General features: G+C 55.5%; 1 protein-coding gene across 1 annotated transcript; it reads left to right on the forward strand.

Annotated features, from left to right (window-relative positions):
* Positions 1 to 276: 276 nt before the first annotated feature.
* On the forward strand, positions 277 to 18,128 carry MST1R (macrophage stimulating 1 receptor). Its single transcript, XM_023231617.2, has 20 exons — positions 277 to 1,817; positions 4,883 to 5,071; positions 5,151 to 5,279; positions 5,427 to 5,597; positions 5,911 to 6,071; positions 6,436 to 6,601; positions 6,710 to 6,846; positions 7,236 to 7,397; positions 7,493 to 7,586; positions 7,718 to 7,927; positions 8,015 to 8,161; positions 8,243 to 8,408; positions 8,575 to 8,676; positions 8,750 to 8,956; positions 13,269 to 13,349; positions 13,527 to 13,708; positions 13,801 to 13,910; positions 14,785 to 14,950; positions 15,375 to 15,511; positions 17,565 to 18,128. The coding sequence occupies exons 1-20, from the start codon at positions 588 to 590 to the stop codon at positions 17,818 to 17,820; spliced, it is 4,203 nt and encodes a 1,400-aa protein (XP_023087385.1). The 5' UTR covers positions 277 to 587; the 3' UTR covers positions 17,821 to 18,128.
* Positions 18,129 to 20,526: the final 2,398 nt, after the last annotated feature.

Raw genomic sequence — 20,526 nt, forward strand, 5'->3', positions numbered from 1 at the left:
CACAAGCAAAGAGCCCAGTGTCTTGCCCCCTCTCGCTGCGAACCAGTCGGTAGTGGGGGGATGGGATGGGACGGTTCAGACCGGCTCACCTCTCTCCAGGCCGCACCATGCGCATCCACCCACAGGCCGCTGAGAAAAAGGCGCCAAGACGCCAAGAGAAGGTACAGGAGCCAGGCTTCCAAGGGCCGGAAGAGTCGGATGGGTGGAGGGCCTGGGCTAGGCCACGCCTCTCTCTCGGCCCCGCCCCCACGGCCCGACCCCGCCCGCCCGCCCAGCCCGGCGCCCTCTGGTCGGCTGAGCGCTAAGCGCCAGTGTGCAGCGGCTGCTGGGGCGGCAGGTGAGGCGGCTGGGGCATTGCTGTCCGTGCTTCCGCGGGCGTCAGGTGCTCAGACCCGAGGGCCGGGAAGGGATTTGGGTTTCACAGGAACCTGGGACGGGGGTCTCCTATCTTGGGGCTGTCGGGACCGCCGCTTAAAGTTGGCCCAGTCCAGACCTCGAGTCGGGCCCCCAGCCAGGTCCGGGCCCGGGCCCGGGCCCAGGCCCAGCCCCAGGCCCGTAGGGATCCCCTAGGGTCCCAGTTCGCCTCGATGGAGCTCCTCCCTCCGCTGCCTCAGTCCTTCTTACTGCTGCTGCTGTTGCCTGCCAAGCCCGCGGCGGCCAAGGAATGGCAGTGCCCGCGCACCCCCTACGCGGCCTCTCGAGACTTTAACGTGAAGTACATGGTGCCTAGCTTCTCCGCCGGAGGCCTGGTGCAGGCCATGGTGACCTACGAGGGCGACAGAAATGAGAGTGCTGTGTTTGTAGCCATACGCAATCGCCTGCACGTGCTTGGGCCTGACCTGAAGTCTGTCCAGAGCCTGGCCACAGGCCCTGCTGGGGACCCTGGCTGCCAGACGTGTGCAGCCTGTGGCCCAGGCCCCCACGGCCCTCCCGGTGACACAGACACAAAGGTGCTGGTGCTGGAGCCCGCGCTGCCTGCTCTGGTCAGTTGTGGCTCCAGCCTGCAGGGCCGCTGCTTCCTGCATGACCTAGAGCCCCAACGGACAGCCGTGCATCTGGCAGCGCCAGTCTGCCTCTTCTCAGCCCACCATAACCGGCCCGATGACTGCCCCGACTGTGTGGCCAGCCCATTGGGCACCCGTGTGACCGTGGTTGAGCAAGGCCAGGCCTCCTATTTCTACGTGGCATCCTCACTGGACGCAGCTGTGGCTGCCAGCTTCAGCCCACACTCAGTGTCTATCAGGCGTCTCAAGGCGGATGCCTCGGGATTTGCACCGGGCTTTGTGGCGTTGTCAGTGCTGCCCAAGCATCTTGTCTCCTACAGTATTGAATATGTGCACAGCTTCCACACAGGAGCCTTCGTCTACTTCCTGACTGTACAGCCGGCCAGCGTGACAGATGCTCCTGGTGCCCTGCACACACGCCTGGCACGGCTTAGCGCCACTGAGCCAGAGTTGGGTGACTATCGGGAGCTGGTCCTCGACTGCAGATTTGCTCCGAAACGCAGGCGCCGGGGGGCCCCAGAGGGCGGACAGCCCTACCCTGTGCTGCGGGTGGCCCACTCTGCTCCAGTGGGTGCTCAACTTGCCACTGAGCTGAGTATTGCTGAGGGCCAGGAAGTGCTATTTGGGGTCTTTGTGGCTGGCAAGGATAGTGGCCCTGGCGTGGGCCCCAACTCTGTCGTCTGTGCCTTCCCCATTGACCTGCTGGACACATTAATTGATGAAGGTGTGGAGCGCTGTTGTGAATCCCCAGTCCATCCAGGCCTCCGGCGAGGCCTCGACTTCTTCCAGTCACCCAGTTTTTGCCCCAACCCGGTGAGCTGAAAGAAGGGGCCCTTACTTGTGAGCTGCATGCACATGGCTGAACACAGGCTGCTTCCCTTCCATCACTGAGGGGATCTGGGAGGGGGAGGGCAGGCGGAAAGAAGCATTCTCTCTCACCCAGTTCCTAAGTGCTGGGGTGGTGTGAGAAAGCAGCCAGACAAAGGCTACACTGGAGGCTCGGCTCCCAGCCAGGCTGGCCCTTGTGACTACCTCATTTTGCTCTTTCCCCTACCTGCCCATCATAGCCTCTGGTTTTTTAGTTTCCCTGGCTATGTGAGGATGGGGTTACATAACTGTGTCTCTGTTAGCATAGCTCCTGAATGCTGGGTAGAATGATGGGCATTCCCTCCTACTTGTCCACCATCCATATCCTCAGGGACACACGCAGAAAAATAGCGCCCCCCTCGCCCACCACCACCACCACCACCACCACACACAAATACACAAGGAGATGCTCACAGATTCACAGACTCACAGCTGCTTGCCAACAGTTTAACTTTCCCTTGTTTTGCTCTGCTTTCCAAAGGGGGTGGGACAGGAGTTGTCAGAGAATCTCCCCTTCCTCCACACCCACCCCCATCCTTCTGCCAGCCACCACGTTCCAGGGAGCCTCCTGGGCCTTGGAAGTTGGCAGCTTGTTAGGGAGCCTGCATGTCCTGGGCTTCACTAACCTGTTTGACATGATTGGGGGTGATTGGGGGGAGTACCCAGCACTCATGGGATGGCAGCTTGGTTCTAGAAGGTTCCAGGAGCCTCACTCTAGTCTTGTGCAAGCTACTATAAACATCTGGGGAAGGCCTAGGAAGCGCTGATTGGAATTGGTCCATCCCAGACTTTTTTTTTTTTTTAACCATATTTGGAGCCCTGCCCCAGGCAGGAAATCTCAAAGCCCGTGCTGAACTGGGGGCTCCTTCCAACAGACTCTATCTAGGCTCTCTCCAGCCATCGTGTAGGCAACAGCAATAAGATTGGACCAAGGAATGGGACCCACAGCTACTGCTCTCATATTCTCTAGCCATCATCCTGTGGCCCTGGGCCTGCTGTGACATTCTCGACAGACTCCTTTCCACTCCTGTTAATGCCTCGGAGATGGGAGGAGAACTTACACCCAATGTGAGGTTGGGGGTCTTTAGCCTCCCTCCCTCTGCTGAATACATCTGGGTTGAGAGGCCTTAGGGTTGGGGACTCCTTGTCTGGGCCTGGGCAGGCCTGCCTGGCCCGTTCTCCTTCCCAGTGGGGAGTCAGAACCTCTCCCCAGCTTAGCTAGTGGTCAGTGGGTCAGAAGACACCCAGCACGGCTGGGCAGTGCCAGGCTCCAGAAGGACTAATCTTGGTCCCCGCCCACAGGCTGGCCAGGCCCCCAGGAGGTGTGTGAATCACCCTGTGCAGTGTTTGCCTAGCAACTGTGGGCATGCAGCCACTGGGGCAGCACCCACATAGTGGTTGGCTTCAGGAGGCCTGAGGGACTCAGAGCTGGTGCCTGTCCTCCATGGGACATTGGACACTTACGTGTTTTCAGGAGCCTGGAGCCCCTACCTAAGCCTGGGAACCTAGAGCTAAGGTCCTGGGGCCTAGGGACAAGCAGGCTAGGGTGTGGGCCTGGCTAAGGTAGGGTTCTATTACCCGTCAGAGCCCCACCTGTCCCTGAGTCATGCTGGAAACACCTGGCAGGCTTCCGGCTTGGGCCAAGCCAAGCCGATTTCCTGCCTCAAGTGAGGACAAAATCCCAGTCCCTACCACCCAAGCTGTAGGCGCAGGGTGTATGGGGTTTCAAGGCAAAGCTCCACATCTACTTTTGCCTCCAGGGCTGCTAATCAGTGCTGAGGTCTCAGGACTGGGTTAAGTCTCTGTGGTCTTATGGAGACTTCAGAGGCTTCTGCTTCAAGGAGTGCCCTCAGGGCTGGTGAGGAGAGTCCTGAGCACCTAGGGCTGGCTACTGAGCCCTGTCTGCACCTCACACTCAGGTCCAACACCGTGAGTTCATACCCTGGTGTCCTGGTTTCCCAGAGCTTCCACAGTCCTGCCCTGGAGCATGACTGCAGCCCCCAAAACACCCCCTTGCTAAGAGCCGGGGAGAGGTTAGTACCCCTTAGCTTCCAGAACTTAGTTCTGGCACCCAGGCTGTAGGGGTTTGGTTTATCCCTTTTGTGCCCTGAAGGGGGGTATAGGAAGCAGCCAAGGGTACAGGAAGACCTTTGGAGTCTAGGGAGAAGGACCGTGTTCCCAACCTTGTGCTGGCCAATTAATGCAAGTGGGGAAACCGAAGCCCAGAGGAGACAGGGTTTGCTGAAGTGCACACAGAGAAGCAGAGAAGAGCCAGCAGGGGGCAGGAGAAGACTCTTGTGGAGCTGAGACTTCCAACTTGGCTCCCCTCTTGAGAGTTTATGATGCCTTGGACAAGAGGATGCCAAGGACAAACCTCTTGAGCCTGTTTCCTCATCTGTAAGATGTATGGGATGGGCCAGCCACGGTGGCTCATGCCTGTAATCCCAGCACTCTGGGAGGCCAAAGTGGGCGGATCACAAGGTCAGGAGTTCGAGACCAGCCTGGCCAACATCGTGAAACCCCATCTCTACTAAAAATACAAAAAATTAGCCAGGGGTGGTGGCGAGCACCTGTAATCCCAGCTACTCCAGAGGCTGAGGCAGGAGAATCACTTGAACCCGGGAGGTGGAGGTTGCAGTGAGCCAAGATCATGCCACTGCACTCCAGCCCCGGCAACAATGTGAGACACTGTCTCAAAAAAAAAAAAAAAAAAAGATGTACGGGGTGGTTGTGAGGATGGAATGGGGGTAACTCACCATCAGGATGGACATGGCAGGGTGGAGCAGGGAGAATGGGGAGTGGGCCTTCCAGCCTGGGCCTTCTGCCTGCCCTTGCTACACTGAGAGCCCTGTGGGGGCAATGCGAGATGGTAACCGGCAGGCCCAGGGCCTTCTCCAGTCAGGCCAGGTGAGGGGTGAGAGTGTTGGGCTGCTGTGGCCACTGACAAAGGCCCCAGAGGGTAGGCGCACAGGGCTGAACCCTGACTCGTTCCCTTCCCTGACTTTTCCCAGCCTGGCCTGGAGGCCCCCAGCCCCAACACCAGCTGCCGCCACTTCCCTTTGCTGGTCAGTAGCAGCTTCTCACGTGTGGACCTATTCAACGGGCTGTTGGGAGCAGTAGAGGTCACTGCATTGTATGTGACACGCCTTGACAACGTCACAGTGGCGCACATGGGCACAGCGGATGGGCGTATCCTGCAGGTGGGTCCTCATCCTCACAGCCCCCTGGCCCTAGGTCTTTGTCTCCATCCCCATTTTGCTCACATCTGACCTGTCCTAGGTGGAGCTGGCCAGGTCACTCAACTACTTGCTGTATGTGTCCAACTTCTCACTGGGTGACAGTGGGCAGCCTGTGCAGCGGGATGTCAGTCGCCTTGGGGACCACCTACTCTTCGCCTCTGGAGACCAGGTGAGGTGGGCAGGGGTAGGGCCTGGGACCAGGGTTGTGGGATCACAGACTGTCCATCCAATCCAGGGAGGCATTGACATACAGGAGGGTCTATAGAGCCCAATCTCCCCCTCCAGGTGCCCCTAGTCACCTGTCTTCTACCCCCAGGTTTTCCAGGTGCCTATCCGAGGCCCTGGCTGCCGCCACTTCCTCACCTGTGGGCGTTGCCTAAGGGCACAGCGTTTCATGGGCTGTGGCTGGTGTGGGAACATGTGTGGCCGGCAGAAGGAGTGTCCTGGCTCCTGGCAACAGGACCACTGTCCGCCTAAGCTTACTGAGGTATGGCTTCCCTGGCAGGGCACAGGTAAGAGTGGGACAGGCTGGTCCTGGGGTGGTGGTCAGCAAGTCTTGATCACAATCTTTCTCAGGTCTGGGAGTGTCCTTCATATCTACAAGGAGGGCATTCTTGTCAGAGGGGATGACACATGCAAAGACTTGGAGGCAGGAAAGTGCTTGAATGAGGACTAGCAAGTGACTCCAAATGGCTGGAGCATGGGGCAGGCAAGGGGTATGGCAGGAGACTTTGGGGAAGCAGGTGGGGCTGAGAGAGCCCAACCCCACATGAGGACTCAGGCTGTTTTCCCCGTTTCAGTTCCACCCCCACAGTGGACCTTTAAGGGGCAGTACAAGGCTGACCCTGTGTGGCTCCAACTTCTACCTGCACCCTTCTGGTCTGGTGCCTGAGGGAACCCATCAGATCACTGTGGGCCAAAGTCCCTGCCGGCTGCTGCCCAAGGACAGCTCAAAACTCAGGTACAGTCTGGTCCCTCCCCTCTCTTTCCCTGAAGGGAGCAACCAAGCAGCCCCTTCCCCATGAGAGCCTGTTCTCTGCTTATCAGAGGCAAGGGGGAATGGGGGAAGCTGCAGTGGTTCTGACTGTTTTGTGTCTCAGGAGATGTCTCTGTCCCTTTTTGAGCTTTCATGTGCCCTTCCTGTCTGTTCACTCATGGACCAGCCAAGGTTGATCTCTGCCCCGCCAGAACCTTCCTTCCCTGGAAGGAGGCATGGGTGGAGAAACGCCATTCTCTGGCTCAGAGGAGCCCTGTGGCTTGTGGCAGGCATGCAGCTAGGCCTGTGTAATTCCTGGCTGACCTCAGGGGTTCCCCTGGTGCCCCAGACCAGTGGCCTGGAAAGACTTTGTAGAGGAGTTTGAGTGTGAACTGGAGCCCTTGGGCACCCAAGCAGTGGGGCCTACCAACGTCAGCCTCACCGTGACTAACATGCCACCGGGCAAGCACTTCCGGATAGACGGCACCTCCATGCTCAGAGGCTTCTTTTTCATGGTGAGGTCACTTTGCCCTGTCTGTGCCCTTGGCCAGTGCCTGGTACGGGAAGGGAGGGGCTTGGAGTGGACAACCTGTTCCACCTAAGCCACCTCTATGTACTTTTAGGAGCCAGTGCTGATAGCAGTGCAACCCCTCTTTGGCCCACGGGCAGGAGGCACCTGTCTCACTCTTAAAGGCCAGAGTCTGTCTGTAGGCACCAGCCGGGCTGTGCTGGTCAATGGGACTGAGTGTCTGCTAGCACGGTAAGTACCACCAGGCAGGCATGGAAGGCCACAGGGTTCTATCCAGGTGGAGACCTGGACTCTGTCAGGGTGGAGGGAAGAGTGCTCGTTACATGGTCAGTGTAGTGTGGAGAACAGGTCCAGGAAGAAAAGACTACTGCCCTCTTCAGCCCAGAGGCAAGAGAGCCCACCACAGAGTTGAGTGGCTCCAGCCAAGGCTGTGGGGAACTTGTTCCCTCCTTACCCTCTTGGAATGTCTTCCTGGGACCACCTTATCTTCAGACAGACCATGGAGTGGGGCAGGTGGGAGAGATAACAGACGAACTGGGAGAGGGCCACAGGCCCCTGGAGGAAGTGGGCCCGGCCATCACAAAGGGGGTAACCCTGAGCCCAATCTCTTGTGCCTGCAGGGTCAGTGAGGGGCAGCTTTTATGTGCCACACCCCCTGGGGCCATGGTGGCCAGTGTCCCCCTTAGCCTGCAGGTGGGGGGTGCCCAGGTACCTGGTTCCTGGACCTTCCACTACAGAGAAGACCCTGTCGTGCTAAGCATCAGCCCCAACTGTGGCTACATGTAAGCGCCACCCCTTTGCCCACTCTGGCCTCTGGGGAATGAGAGAGCCAGCCTTGGAGAACACCCAAAGCCTACCACCCTGCCCTCTTCCACAGCAACTCCCACATCACCATCTATGGCCAGCATCTAACTTCAGCATGGCACTTAGTGCTGTCATTCCATGATGGGCTTAGGGCAGTGGAGAGCAGGGTGAGTGAGTGCTGGCCAGGAGGGAGGGAGGCTGGATGAGTTCCCTGAGCTGCAGCCCAACCTTGTGCTGGGCTGAGGAGAGGAGCAATCACAGGTGGGGTTCCTAGCTAATCACCTATTTGTCCCAGCAGTGTGAGAGGCAGCTTCCAGAGCAGCAGTTGTGCCGCCTGCCTGAATATGTGGTCCAAGACCCCCAGGGATGGGTGGCAGGAAATCTGAGTGCCTGGGGGGATGGAGCTGCTGGCTTTACACTGCCTGGCTTTCGCTTCCTAACCCCACCCCATCCACCCAGTGCCAACCTAATTCCACTGAAGCCTGAGGAGCATGCCATTAAGTTTGAGGTAAGTGTAAGGGATAGGGGCAGGGACAGTTGGGGATCTGAAAGTAGGGGCCAGCCTACTGGCTGGTCCTCATGACCCTCTCTGCAGTATATTGGGCTGGGCGCTGTGACTGACTGCGTGGGTGTCAACGTGACCGTGGGTGGTGAGAGCTGCCAGCACGAGTTCCGGGGGGACATGGTTGTCTGCCCCCTGCCCCCATCCCTGCAGCTTGGCAAGGATGGTGCCCCACTGCAGGTAGGCAGCCCAGCCTGGACCTCCCTGGGAAACACGGGCAGAGGGCCTGCAGGCTGGGCCTGAGTTGCCACCTGTTCCCAGGTCTGCGTGGATGGTGAATGTCGCATCCTGGGTAGAGTGGTGTGGCCAGGGCCAGATGGGGTCCCACAGAGCACACTCCTTGGTATCCTGCTGCCTTTGCTGCTGCTTGTGGCTGCATTGGCCACTGCACTGGTCTTCAGCTACTGGTGGCAGAAGAAGCAGCTAGGTGAGTTCTCTGCTCCTACCTTTATTCAGCCCCTACCCCCAACCAATGGCATCTTCAAGTCCCTACATCCTCTCTCTGCCCAGGACTTAGGGATCTAAGTCCTCCCCAGAGGGGTTGGCCCCTAGGAGCTTGGAAAGCCAGGCCACCAGGGATTCTCTTTCCACAGTTCTTCCTCCCAACCTGGATGACCTGGCATCCCTGGACCAGACTGCTGGAGCCACACCCCTGCCTATTCTCTACTCGGGCTCTGACTACAGAAGTGGCCTTGGTGAGATAGTGGAGGCACGAGAAGCTAAAGCCACCCCCTCTCCCTACAAGCTCCTCACTCCCTCTCCCCACAGCACGCCCTGCCACTGATGGTCTGGATTCCACCACTTGTGTCCATGGAGCATCCTTCTCCAATAGTGAAGATGAATCCGGTGTTCCACTGCTGCGGAAAGAGTCCATCCAGCTAAGGGACCTGGACTCTGCGCTCTTGGCTGAGGTCAAGGATGTGCTGATTCCCCATGAGCGAGTGGTCACCCACAGTGACCGAGTCATTGGCAAAGGTGTGGGGGCCAGGTGGGGCTGGGGCAGAGATGGAGTCTCAAGATGACATAGGCTAGACCAGGCATGGTGGCTCACGCCTGTAATCCCAGCACTTTGGGAGGCCGAGGCAGGCAGATCACGAGGTCAGGAGATCGAGACCATCCTGGCTAACACGGTGAAACCCTGTCTCTACTAAAAATACAAAAAAAATTAGCCAGCCATGGTGACAGGCACCTGTAGTCCCAGCTACTCGGGAGGCTCAGGCAGGAGAATAGCGTGAACCCGGGAAGCGGAGCTTGCAGTGAGCCAAGATTGCACCACTGCACTCCAGCCTGGGCGACAGAGCGAGACTCTGTCTCAAAAAAAAAAAAAAATGACACAGGCTAAAGGGACAGTTGGACCAGATTTTGCTCTAACCTTCTCACCAACCTGTGTGACCTTGGTTATACCACTTAACGTCTCTGAGCCTCCATTTGCTCATCTGTAAAATGGGGATGAGAAAAGTTCTGTCTTCAGTGAGTTCTGGTGTGGATCACTCAGGCACAGGAGGATTGTAGCCTCTGCCATCATGTGGCTGCTCTTTATTTTTGGTTTTATTTATGGTTTTGTTTTTGAGACAGGGTCTCACTCTGTTACCCAGGCTGGAGTGCAATGACACAATCATGGCTCACTGCAGCCTCGACCTCCCCAGGCTCAGGTGATCCTCCTGCCTCAGCCTCCTGAATAGCTGGGACTACAAGCATGCACCACCATGCCTGGCTAATTTTTTGTTTGTCTTTTGTAGAGATGGGCCTCAAATCATATTGTCCAGGCTGGCCGCGAACTCCTGGACTCAAGCAATCTGCCTGCCTAACCTTCTCAAAGTGCTGGGATTACAGGCATGAGCCACCAAACTCAGCCTGTTTTATTATATTTATTTTATTTTATTTTTATTTTTATTCTATTTTATTATTATTATTATTCTGAGACAGAATTTCACTCTTATTGCCCAGGCTGGAGTACAATGGCACGATCTCGGCTCACTGCAACCTCCTCCTCCTAGGTTCAAGCAATTCTCCTGTCTCAGCTTCCTGAGTAGCTGGGATTACAGGTGGCTGCCACAACACTTGGCTAATTTTTGGTATTTTTGGTAGAGACAGGATTTCACCATGTTGGCCAGGCTGGTCTTGAACTCCTGACCTCAGGTGATCCGCCTGCCTCAGCCTCCCAAAGTGCTGGGATTACAGGCATGAGCCACCACCCCAGTCTATTTTATTTTCCTTTTTCTTTTTCTTTTTTTTTTGAGACGGAGTCTCGCTCTTTTGCCCACGCTGGAGTGCAGTGGCGCTATCTCGGCTTGCTGCAAGCTCTGCCTCCCAGGTTCACGCCATTCTTCTGCCTCAACCTCCTGAGTAGCTGGGACTACAGGCACCCGCCACCACACCCGGCTAATTTTTTGTATTTTTAGTAGAGACAGTATTTCACCGTGTTAGCAGGATGGTCTCGATCTCCTGACCTCGTGATCCACCCACCTTGGCCTCCCAAAGTGCTGGGATTAAAGGCGTGAGCCACCGTGCCTGGCCTATGGCCTATTTTATTTTTTCAAGATGGAGTCTTGCTCTGTCACCCAGGCTGGAGTGCAGTGGCGCCATCTCGGCTCACTGCAACCTCCGCCTCCCAGGTTCAAGCAATTCTCTTGCCTCCCCCTCCCTAGTAGCTGGGATTACAGGTGCCCGCCACCACACCTGGCTAATTTTTGTATTTTTAGTAGAGATGGGGTTTCACCATGTTGGCCAGGCTGGTCTCAAACCCAAACCCCTGACCTCGTGATCCGCCCACCTTGGCCTCCCAAAGTGCTGGGATTATAAGCATGAGCCACCGCACCTGGCCATTTTATTTTATTTTATTTTATTTTATTTTATTTTATTTTATTTTATTTTATTTTATTTTATTTTATTTTATTTTATTTTCATTTCATGAGATGGAGTCTCCCTCTGTTGCTCAGGCTGGAGTGCAGTGGCATGATCTTGGATCACTGCAACCTCTGCCTCCTAGGTTCAAGCGATTCTCCTGCCTCAGCCTCCCTGAGTAGCTAGGACTACAGATGCATGCCACCACACCCAGCTAATTTTTTTTTTTTCTGTAGTTTTGTATTTTTAGTAGAGACGAGGTTTCACCATGTTGGCCAGGTTGGTCTCGAACTCCTAACCTCAGGTGATCCGCCCACCTCGACCTCCCAAAGTGCTGGGATTATAGGCGTGAGCCACCGCACCTGGCCTATTTATTTATTTATTTTTGAGACAGAGCCTCGCTCTGTCATCCAGGCTGGAGTGCAGTGGTGTGATCTCGGCTCATTGCAACCTCTGCCTCCCGGATTCAAGTGATTCTCCTGCCTCAGCCTCCTGAGTAGCTGGGATTACAGACATGCGCCACCACGCCCATCTAATTTTTGTATTTTTAGTAGAGATGGAGTTTCATCACGTTGGCCAGGCTGGTCTCAAACTCCTGACCTCAGGTAATCCACCCGCCTTGGCCTCCCGAAGTGCTAGGATTACAGGCGTGAGCCATCGCACCCGGCCCTGCTTTATATTTTTTTAGTTTTTAGTTATTATTATTTTGAGACAGTCTCGTTCTGTTGCCCAGGCTGGAGTGCAGTGGTGCAATCTCGGCTCACTGCAACTTCTGCCTCCTGGATTCAAGCGTTTCTCCTGCCTCCGCCTCCTGAGTAGCTGGGATTACAGGGGCCTGCCACTGCCACCACACCTGTCTAATTTTTGTAGTTTTAGTAGAGACAGGGTTTCACCATGTTGGCCAGACTGGTCTTGAACCCCTGACCTCAGCTGATCCTCCCGCCCTAGACTCCCAAAGTGTTAACATTATAGGCATAAGCCTTTTTAAAAAAAAAATTTTTTTTTTTTTTGAGACGGAGTCTTGCTCTGTTGCCTGGGCTGGAGTGCAGTGGCGGGATCTCAGCTCACTGCAAGCTCCGCCTCCCGGTTTCACACCATTCTCCTGCCTCAGCCTCCCGAGTAGCTGGGACTACAGGCGCCCACCACCTCGGCCGGCTAGTTTTTTGTATTTTTTAGTAGAGACGGGGTTTCACCGTGTTAGCCAGGATGGTCTCGATCTCCTGACCTCTTGATCCGCCCGTCTCTGCCTCCCAAAGTGCTGGGATTAGAGGCTTGAGCCACTGTGCCCAGCAAAAAAAATTTTTTTTAAAGACAGCATCTCACTATATTACCCAGGCTTGCTTTGAACTCCTGGGCTTATGCGATTCTCCTGCCTCAGCCTCCTTAGTAACTGGGATTATAGGCGCACTGCGCTTTGCTTCTGCTGCTTTTTTTTTTTTTTTGGGACGGAGTCTCGCCCTGTGTCTCAGTCTGGAGTGCAGTGACACGATCTTGGCTCACTGCAACCTCCACCTCCCGGGTTCAAGCTGTTCTCCTGCCTCAGGCTCCCAAGCAGCTGGGACTAGAGATGGGGTTTCACCATATTGGCCAGGCTGGTCTCAAACTCCTGACCTCGTGATCCACCCACCTTGGCCTCCCAAAGTACTGGGATTATAGGCGTGAGCCACCACGCCCAGCCCTGCTGCTTTTTTAAAATGTCAGATTGGGCGGGGTATGGTGGTTTACGCCTGTAATCCCAACCCTCACCTTTGGGAGGCCAAGGTGGGTGAATCACAAAGTCAGGAGTTTGAGACCAGCCTGGCCAACATGGTGACACCCAGTCTGTACTAAAAATACAAAAAATTAGTTGGGCGTAGTGGTGGGTACCTGTAATCCCAGCTACTCAGGAGGCTGAGGCAGGAGAATCACTTGAACCTGGGAGGCAGAGGTTGCAATGAGTTGAGATCACGCCACTGCACTCCAGTCTGGGCAACAGAGTAAGACTCAATCTCAAAAAATAAATAAATAAAAATTAAAAATAAGGCCGGGCACAGTGGCTCAAGCCTGTAATCCCAGCACTTTGGGAGGCCGAGACGGGCGGATCACGAGGTCAGGAGATCAAGACCATCCTGGCTAACACGGTGAAACCCCTGTCTCTACTAAAAATACAAAAACTAGCTGGGCGAGGTGGCGGGCGCCTGTAGTCTCAGCTACTCGGGAGGCTGAGGCAGGAGAATGGCGTAAACCCGGGAGGCGGAGCTTGCAGTGAGCTGAGATCCGGCCACTGCACTCCAGTCCGGGCGACAGAGCAAGACTCCACCTCAAAAATAAAATAAAATAAAATAAAATAAAATGTAAGATTGGCCAGTTTAGTGCTCTAAGGTCTGGTTGCCAATGAGAATGTGTGGTGTGAGCCTTGGGCCCTGGAGCCCCTCTCATCGACTCATTATCCACTTCCCACCAGGCCACTTTGGAGTTGTCTACCATGGAGAATACATAGACCAGGCCCAGAATCGAATCCAATGTGCCATCAAGTCACTAAGTCGTAAGTGGAGCAGAAGATGGGAGGGCAGAGGGTGGGGCCTCAGGCTGGGAGGATTCTTTTTCTCTGTGTTCCCACCTTACTGAGTGACCCTGAGCAGAAGACCTTTATTTCTCATTTCCCCATCTGAGCCTTGTAAAGGGAGGCCCTGCCCTGTGCCTGACTTGTGCTGCTCTGTAGGCATCACAGAGATGCAGCAGGTGGAGGCCTTCCTTCGAGAGGGGCTGCTCATGCGTGGCCTGAACCACCCGAATGTGCTGGCTCTCATTGGTATCATGTTGCCACCCGAGGGCCTGCCCCATGTGCTGCTGCCCTATATGTGCCACGGTGACCTGCTCCAGTTCATCCGCTCACCTCAGCGGGTCAGTGCTCAGCTGGCTCTGGGTTGGGGGCTGGGCAGCAGCTGGAGAAGGAGCTGCTGTTCCCTTGCCCACCAACCCACTTGTGCCCCCAGAACCCCACCGTGAAGGACCTCATCAGCTTTGGCCTGCAGGTAGCCCACGGCATGGAGTACCTGGCAGAGCAGAAGTTTGTGCACAGGGACCTGGCTGCGCGAAACTGCATGTGAGAGTCCAGAGTAGCTGGGGTGAAGCAAAGGCACAGGGCATGAGGGTGTGCGGTGCTTAAGGCCGCCTCAGGGAAGGGCCCACTCCAGCCTTGTCCTCCCCTCTCTGCACCTTACTGTTTTTGTCTGCCCAGTACAGACTTGGACTGGACACTGTGGCTTTGAAATTCTGTGGGCAGGCCGGGCGTGGTGGCTCAAGTCTGTAATCCCAGCACTTTGGGAGGCCGAGACGGGCGGATCACGAGGTCACAAGATCAAGACCATCCTGGCTAACACGGTGAAACCCGTCTCCACTAAAAAATACAAAAAATTAGCCGGGCGAGGTGGCGGGCGCCTGTAGTCCCAGCTACTCGGGAGGCTGAGGCAGGAGAATGGCATGAACCCGGGAGGCGGAGCTTGCAGTGAGCCGAGATCCGGCCAATGCACTCCAGCCTGGGCAACAACAGAGCGAGACTCCGTCTCAAAAAAAAAAAAAAAAAAAATTCTGTGGGCGGGCGCCGTGGCTCACATCTGTAATCCCAGCACTTTGGGAGGCCGAGGTGGGTGGATCACGAGGTCAAGAGATCGAGACCATCCTGGCTAACATGGTGAAACCCCGTCTCTACTAAAAATACAAAAAAATTAGCCAGGCATGGTGGTGGGCGCCTGTAGTCCCAGCTACTCGGGAGTCTGAGGCAGGAGAATGGCGTGAACCCGGGAGGTGGAACTTGCAGTGAGCAGAGATCGCGCCATTGCACTCCAGTCTGGGAGACAAAGCGAGACTCCATCTCAAAAAAAAAAAAAAAAGAAAGAAATTCTGTAAGGGCCTAGAACAGGTGGGTTCAGGGCCTGGTAAGGGCCAGTCCTAAGTGTGATCCTCTCCCTACCCTCAAGGCTGGACGAGTCATTCACTGTCAAGGTGGCTGACTTTGGTTTGGCCCGTGACATCCTGGACAAGGAATACTATAGTGTTCGACAGCATCGCCACGCTCGCCTACCTGTGAAGTGGATGGCACTGGAGAGCCTGCAGACCTATAGATTTACCACCAAGTCTGATGTGGTAAGGCCCCACCTGCCCTATAGTCCACATGGCTTTGGCACCCGAGAACACTGGGCCTCACCCATTCAGCTCTGGATGATCTGAGCCCAGGGAGTCCCCAGGGTAGATGAACCCCACAGCCCTTCTGCCCACCTCTTGGGCAGATGTAAGATGGAATCTGACACCTACCAGGGCAAGAGGAGGCTGGGAACTCACTGGCTCCTCACAGATAATCCAGGGCCTGCCCAGCCCCAACTCTGGGCGGGATGAGGTGGTGGGAGGAGACAGAGGAAAGACACTGGTGACATATTGAGGAATGAGCTCTCAGTGGAGGGTGGGGTCTTCCATTTCCAGCTGAAGGACTCTGGGAGATAGAAGCCCTGGGGGACCCACCTGCCCCCAAATTTGGAGTGAGTTGAGTCCCCTTACCTCCCCCTTTCCACAGTGGTCATTTGGTGTGCTGCTGTGGGAACTGCTGACACGGGGTGCCCCACCATACCCCCACATCGACCCTTTTGACCTCACCCACTTCCTGGCCCAGGGTCGGCGCCTGCCCCAGCCTGAGTATTGCCCCGATTCTCTGTGAGTATGTGGAGGTGGTAGTGGGGAGGGAACTGGGCCCCAGAGACATGGAAGAGGCAGGAGACAGAGCTGCTGCCTGGCTTCCTGACTGAACTTCTGGTTGACTAGGAAAGGGAGTCTCGCTGGGCCTCAGTTTCCTCATCTGTGAACTGGTCCCACCCACATGCAGGGTGGGACACTGGGAGGACCTCACAGTTGCCATGGTAACAGCATTCTGAGCTCAGAGTTGGGGTTGAGGCCAGTGGTTTGATTTTCCCAGCACTCCTCCTCCCCGACTCCCACTAATGGGGGCTGCTTTCCACCTTTTCCTCTCATTTAATCTCGAGGAAAGATTCCATAACCCCCACAGCAACCCCCTCTGGATCTCCAGGTCAGGTTTTTTCACTGGATGTGGTTTCAGATTCCCCATTCCTGGAGGGATGGCGGCAGCTGCGTTGTCCTCAGTGCCTACAGGGTGGGTTCGGTTCTAAGGTTCAGCTTCATATGTAGCAGGTGTGCCTGAGCTGTGGCCAGGTCTGCTGGGTTAGAACAGAGAGAACCAGGACATAGGTAAAAGTAGTTGACGCCTCCTGTCTCAGGCTGTGCTCCAGGAAGGATGCGAGTAGCCCTTCCTCACAGTCCTACCTGCTTTGGGTTTGCTCTTATTATTCACTTCTTTAATTCACTGCCTACCCGTATCTAGATTGGGCTCCTGGAAATAAACTCAGCTGGAGATTTATGTATGGGGATTTACTGAGAGGTTGGGGGCAAGGGAAGAAGGACTGGGACAGAGAAATGTCACAGAAACTGCAGCCCATCCCACAGGGACTGCTTGAACTGGGATGACCCACCAGAGTTTTCTGAAATTGAGACCAACAGGCCAGGTCTTTGTACCAGGCATTAATCAGTTACTAGTCACAGGCTGTCCCTGGTGAGGGGATATGAGCTTGGCAGAGGCAGTTCTCTTTTGCCTAGGGCAATTCTTAGAGCCTCAGTCAAGAACCATCAGCAGGCAACACTCCCAGCCACTGGGAGAGGAAAGGGGGATGTGGGTGGTACACCATAGGGTCCACTTCAGCAGTCCAGCCCTTCTCCTCTCTGGGCCTCAATTTCCTCATCTGTAAAGTGGAGATAACAGTACCACCCTCCGAGAACCTGAGAATTATATGAGATATTGTGTGTAAGGTACTTAGAGTATTATTTCAGGCAGGAATGACATCCCCAAGATAATGGAGCATGCACTAGGACCCTGAAGGTAAACCTGGGGAACCTCTGCTTCAGGACCAGGGTGCCACTGGTGCTGCTCCAAATGCTCTTGCTTCAGGATTTTTTTTTTTTTTTTTTCGAGATGGAGTCTCGCTCTGTTGCCCAGGTTGGAGTACAGTGGCACAGTGTTGGCTCACTACAGCCTCTGCCTCCCATGTTCAAGTGATTCTCCTGCCTCAGCCGCCCGAGTAGCTGGGACTACAGGCGTGTGCCACCATGCCCAGCTAATTTTTGTGTTTTTAGTAGAGATGAGGTTTCACTATGTTGGCCAGGCTGGTCTCGAACTCCTGACCTTGTGATCTGCCCGCCTCAGCCTCCCAAAGTGCTGGGATTACAGGCATGAGCCACTGTGCCCGACTGCTTCAGGATTTTTAATTCCTGCTTTGCTGGACCCAGGCTTCCTTCCTGGAAGAACTGTGATGATGACCATGGTACCTCGTGAGCTGGGCCTTGTGCTTAGCACTTCACAGGCATCAGCCTATGTGCCTACTGCTTTGTGATCAGCGGATGACCCAGAGGCACAGAGAAGTTAAGGAACTTGCCCAAGATCACATAGCCCAGGCCACAGGGCACAGGAGCCCAAGCTCTTAACACCTGAGGTAGTTGGACCTCTGCCAGGGTGGGGAGGCAGGACTGGAACAGCCATCATAGGGATGAGAAGAGCTGCCCCTGATTGGGCAGTGCTAGGTACTAGGTCCTGTCACCTATCCTCATCCCTGTGTGACCTGCCACAGGTTTAACAGCAAGTGGGTGGCCCAGAATGCTTGGGTGGAAGTTGCCTTAATCTGACATGCCTTTCCCCCAACAGGTACCAAGTGATGCAGCAATGCTGGGAGGCGGACCCAGCAGCGCGACCCACCTTCGGAGTACTAGTGGGGAAAGTGGAGCAGATAGTGTCTGCACTGCTTGGGGACCATTATGTGCAGCTGCCAGCAACCTACATGAACTTGGGCCCCAGCACCTCGCATGAGATGAATGTGCATCCAGAACAGCAGCAGTCCTCACCCATGCCAGGGAGTGCACACCGGCCCCGGCCACTGTCAGAGCCTCCTCGGCCCACTTGACTTAGTCCTTGGGCTGGACCTGCTTAGCTGCCTTGAGCTAACCCCAAGCTGCCTCTGAGCCATGCCAGGCCAGAGGGCAGTGGCCCTCTACCTTGTTCCTGCCCTTTAACCTTCAGAGGCAATAGGTAGATGGGGCCCGTTAGGTCCCTCACTCCACAGAGTGAGCCAGTGAGGGCAGTCCTTCTGCAACATGTATTTATGGAGTGCCTGCTGTGGACCCTGTCTTCTGGGAACAGTGGACTCAGCAGTGACCACACCAACACTGACCCTTGAACCAATAAAGGAACAAATGACTATTGAAGCACAAATTGTGGCAAATAGTGTGAAAGAATGACAGGAGGCTGCTATAAATAGCTGGATAGAGAGGCAAGGGAAACCTCCCCGGAGGTGACATTTTGCTGAGGCCTTATCAACTGGGGAAAAACCACCAGAAGCAGTGTTAAGGAAAGAGAGTTTTTGGCAGGGAGTCACATGTGCAAAGGCCCTGAGGCTGGAAAGGATATGGATCAGCAAGAAGGCTCTAGAGAACAGGGAAGGTGAGCAAGGCCCAGATCCAGGTCATAGGGCCCTGGGGACTGTTAGACGGAACCAAGGAAGTAGGCTGAGTATCCAAGCATGCAGTGACCAGGGTGGTTTCTTCTATGACTCAGGCTGCTTGCTCCCCTTTCCCCAGCCCTAGCACTTCTCCAGGGCTCCCTGCTCGATCTGCAGTGCCCACTGTCACACCAGCTGAAATGGAATGGGGCCTGCCATCGGGGACCCATAGAGGCTTGGGTCCCTGCAACACTGCCAGCATTGATTGCACTTGTAGCCTTAAGAGAGAGGAGCCAGCAGCAAGGCCTCAGCTCCACACTTTCAAGGAGCCAACTTCAAAGTGCCAACTGCCCAGGCTATTTGTACTTGTAAAGGCCACTGCACAACAGTCCAAAGAGGGGCATGCTCCTCTGAGAGGGAGACTTCCCCCTCCTCTTCTTCCTCCCTACACTGACTGCTGAGGGGCTAGCTGGGGTGCCAGGGTGCCTGTCCCAGGACCTGGATCACAGTGTTCCTTCTCCCTCAGGAACCCCATAGCCTCCATCCCTTCAGTTAGGAGACTCCAGCTCACGGTAAGAAGGTAGACTTTCTGCCCTCGGAGCCGACAGCTCTGTGCCCTGTCACACATGGAACCCTGGGTTTGGAGCAAGAGCTCCCTGCTAATCAGAGTGGGAGTCTCCTTGGGACCAGAGCTGCCCAGCTTTCTCCATCCAGCTGCTGCTCACTCTGCCATCTCAGGCCAGAGAGAAGTCCAGTCCTGGGGACCCTAAGGACTCTGAGGACAGGTGGGTAAGGCTTAAAAGGAGATTATTGCTTGAGTGCAGGGATCCAAAGATCAGGAACCTGTGTGCTGAAGGGGGACAGAGACAGACTGTCTGTCTGTTTACTGCCGTACCTTGGATGACTCTCAGGGCCTCAGCAGGCGCTGAGGAGGTTGTAACCTCACATGCTTAGCCACTGACCCTTTGTCTCTCTGTGTGTGCAGGAGACAGTTGTGTTACCCCTGAGGCTGAGAGGGAAGTAAGTGGAGTATCCTGGAGCCCATCCCCACCCCAGTTGGAAAGGACTGCCTTCATCCCTCCAACTTGTAGTTCCCCCCTTTAACTCCATCCTGGGGTTCTAAGGGTCACCCAAACCTCTTAAGCCCAGGAGCTCCTTCCCCGTTGAGCTTCTGCAGCTCATGGACCACTGGCTTATCTGTTCACATGAGGGGCTCAGAGAGAAAGGGAGTCTCTGGACAAGAAGGGAGCTTAGCATGGGAAAGGCTCCCAGAGAAGAGAGAGAGGAGAGAAAGAGGGTGTCAAGTGCAGCCAGAATGTAGGGCTTTGGGCCTGCTTCTGGGCCAAGGGCCTCCAGGGCCAGAATTCTCCAGGGAGGGGACCCAGTTAGGCACTTGGGGCCCTGGATTGTGGCACAGCTGCCCCCACTCTCAATTTCTGCAGCCCCTAAGCTCTGAGCTCCATTCTCAGAGCCACCTGATAGTCCCAACCCCATCTGGGGTGTCAGGAGCTGGGACTATTTTAGGGCTTCAAATCAGTGACTGGGCTACCAGGGAGAACAGGGTAGGGAGGGTTAGTTCTAGGTCTCTGGATGGGCTGGGGGACCATGTGGCTTCCAGGGCTGATGAAGGCTGGGCTGCCTCTCCTCTAGGGGAGGCCTGGGCAGTAGCTCAGGTACAGTGGGTGGCCAGTGCAAGGGGAGGGTTGCTAGTGGCCATGGGAGGCCTGGGCCTGCCACCAGGGTGGAATGGTGTGAAGAGAGGTTTCTCCTAGGGCTTTGGGAGACCAGCCTTCCCACCAAGAGCTGTGAAGAGTAGGTACCTCTCTGTCCCATCTCCCTCCATCTCAACCCAGTAGGGCTAGGGGCAAGCAGATGCTAATAAAGGCTGAGGCAGGCCAAGGTGGGAGCTGGCACTGAGGCAGCAGATGCCTTCCTGACTGCCCATTGGTGTCACTGTCCTCTGGAGCCTGGAGGTCATGCATGGGGCAGAGTGACCTGCTTTGATGGGGTACCATGAATCTGGCCTAAGATTCCCCTTGTGTCTCGGCCTCAGCCCCAGCCTTTCAGGGAGTATTCTGAGGGACCCAAAGGCTCTCTGGGGGTCTATATCAGTCTAGGTTGCTAGAAAGAAATACCTGAGAGTAGGTAATTTATGAGGTTTACTTGGCTCAC

This window comes from Piliocolobus tephrosceles, chromosome 2, assembly GCF_002776525.5.
Source record: "Piliocolobus tephrosceles isolate RC106 chromosome 2, ASM277652v3, whole genome shotgun sequence".
NCBI classification, from domain to species: Eukaryota; Metazoa; Chordata; class Mammalia; order Primates; family Cercopithecidae; genus Piliocolobus; species Piliocolobus tephrosceles.

Coding starts and splice junctions, on each gene's coding strand:
- MST1R (XM_023231617.2), top strand. CDS start 588: ATGGAGCTCCTCCCTCCGCTGCCTCAGTCCTTCTTACTGCTGCTGCTG. Junction 6,072..6,435: donor AAGGACAGCTCAAAACTCAG/GTACAGTCTGGT, acceptor CTGGTGCCCCAG/ACCAGTGGCCTGGAAAGACT. Junction 8,677..8,749: donor TGACTACAGAAGTGGCCTTG/GTGAGATAGTGG, acceptor CTCTCCCCACAG/CACGCCCTGCCACTGATGGT.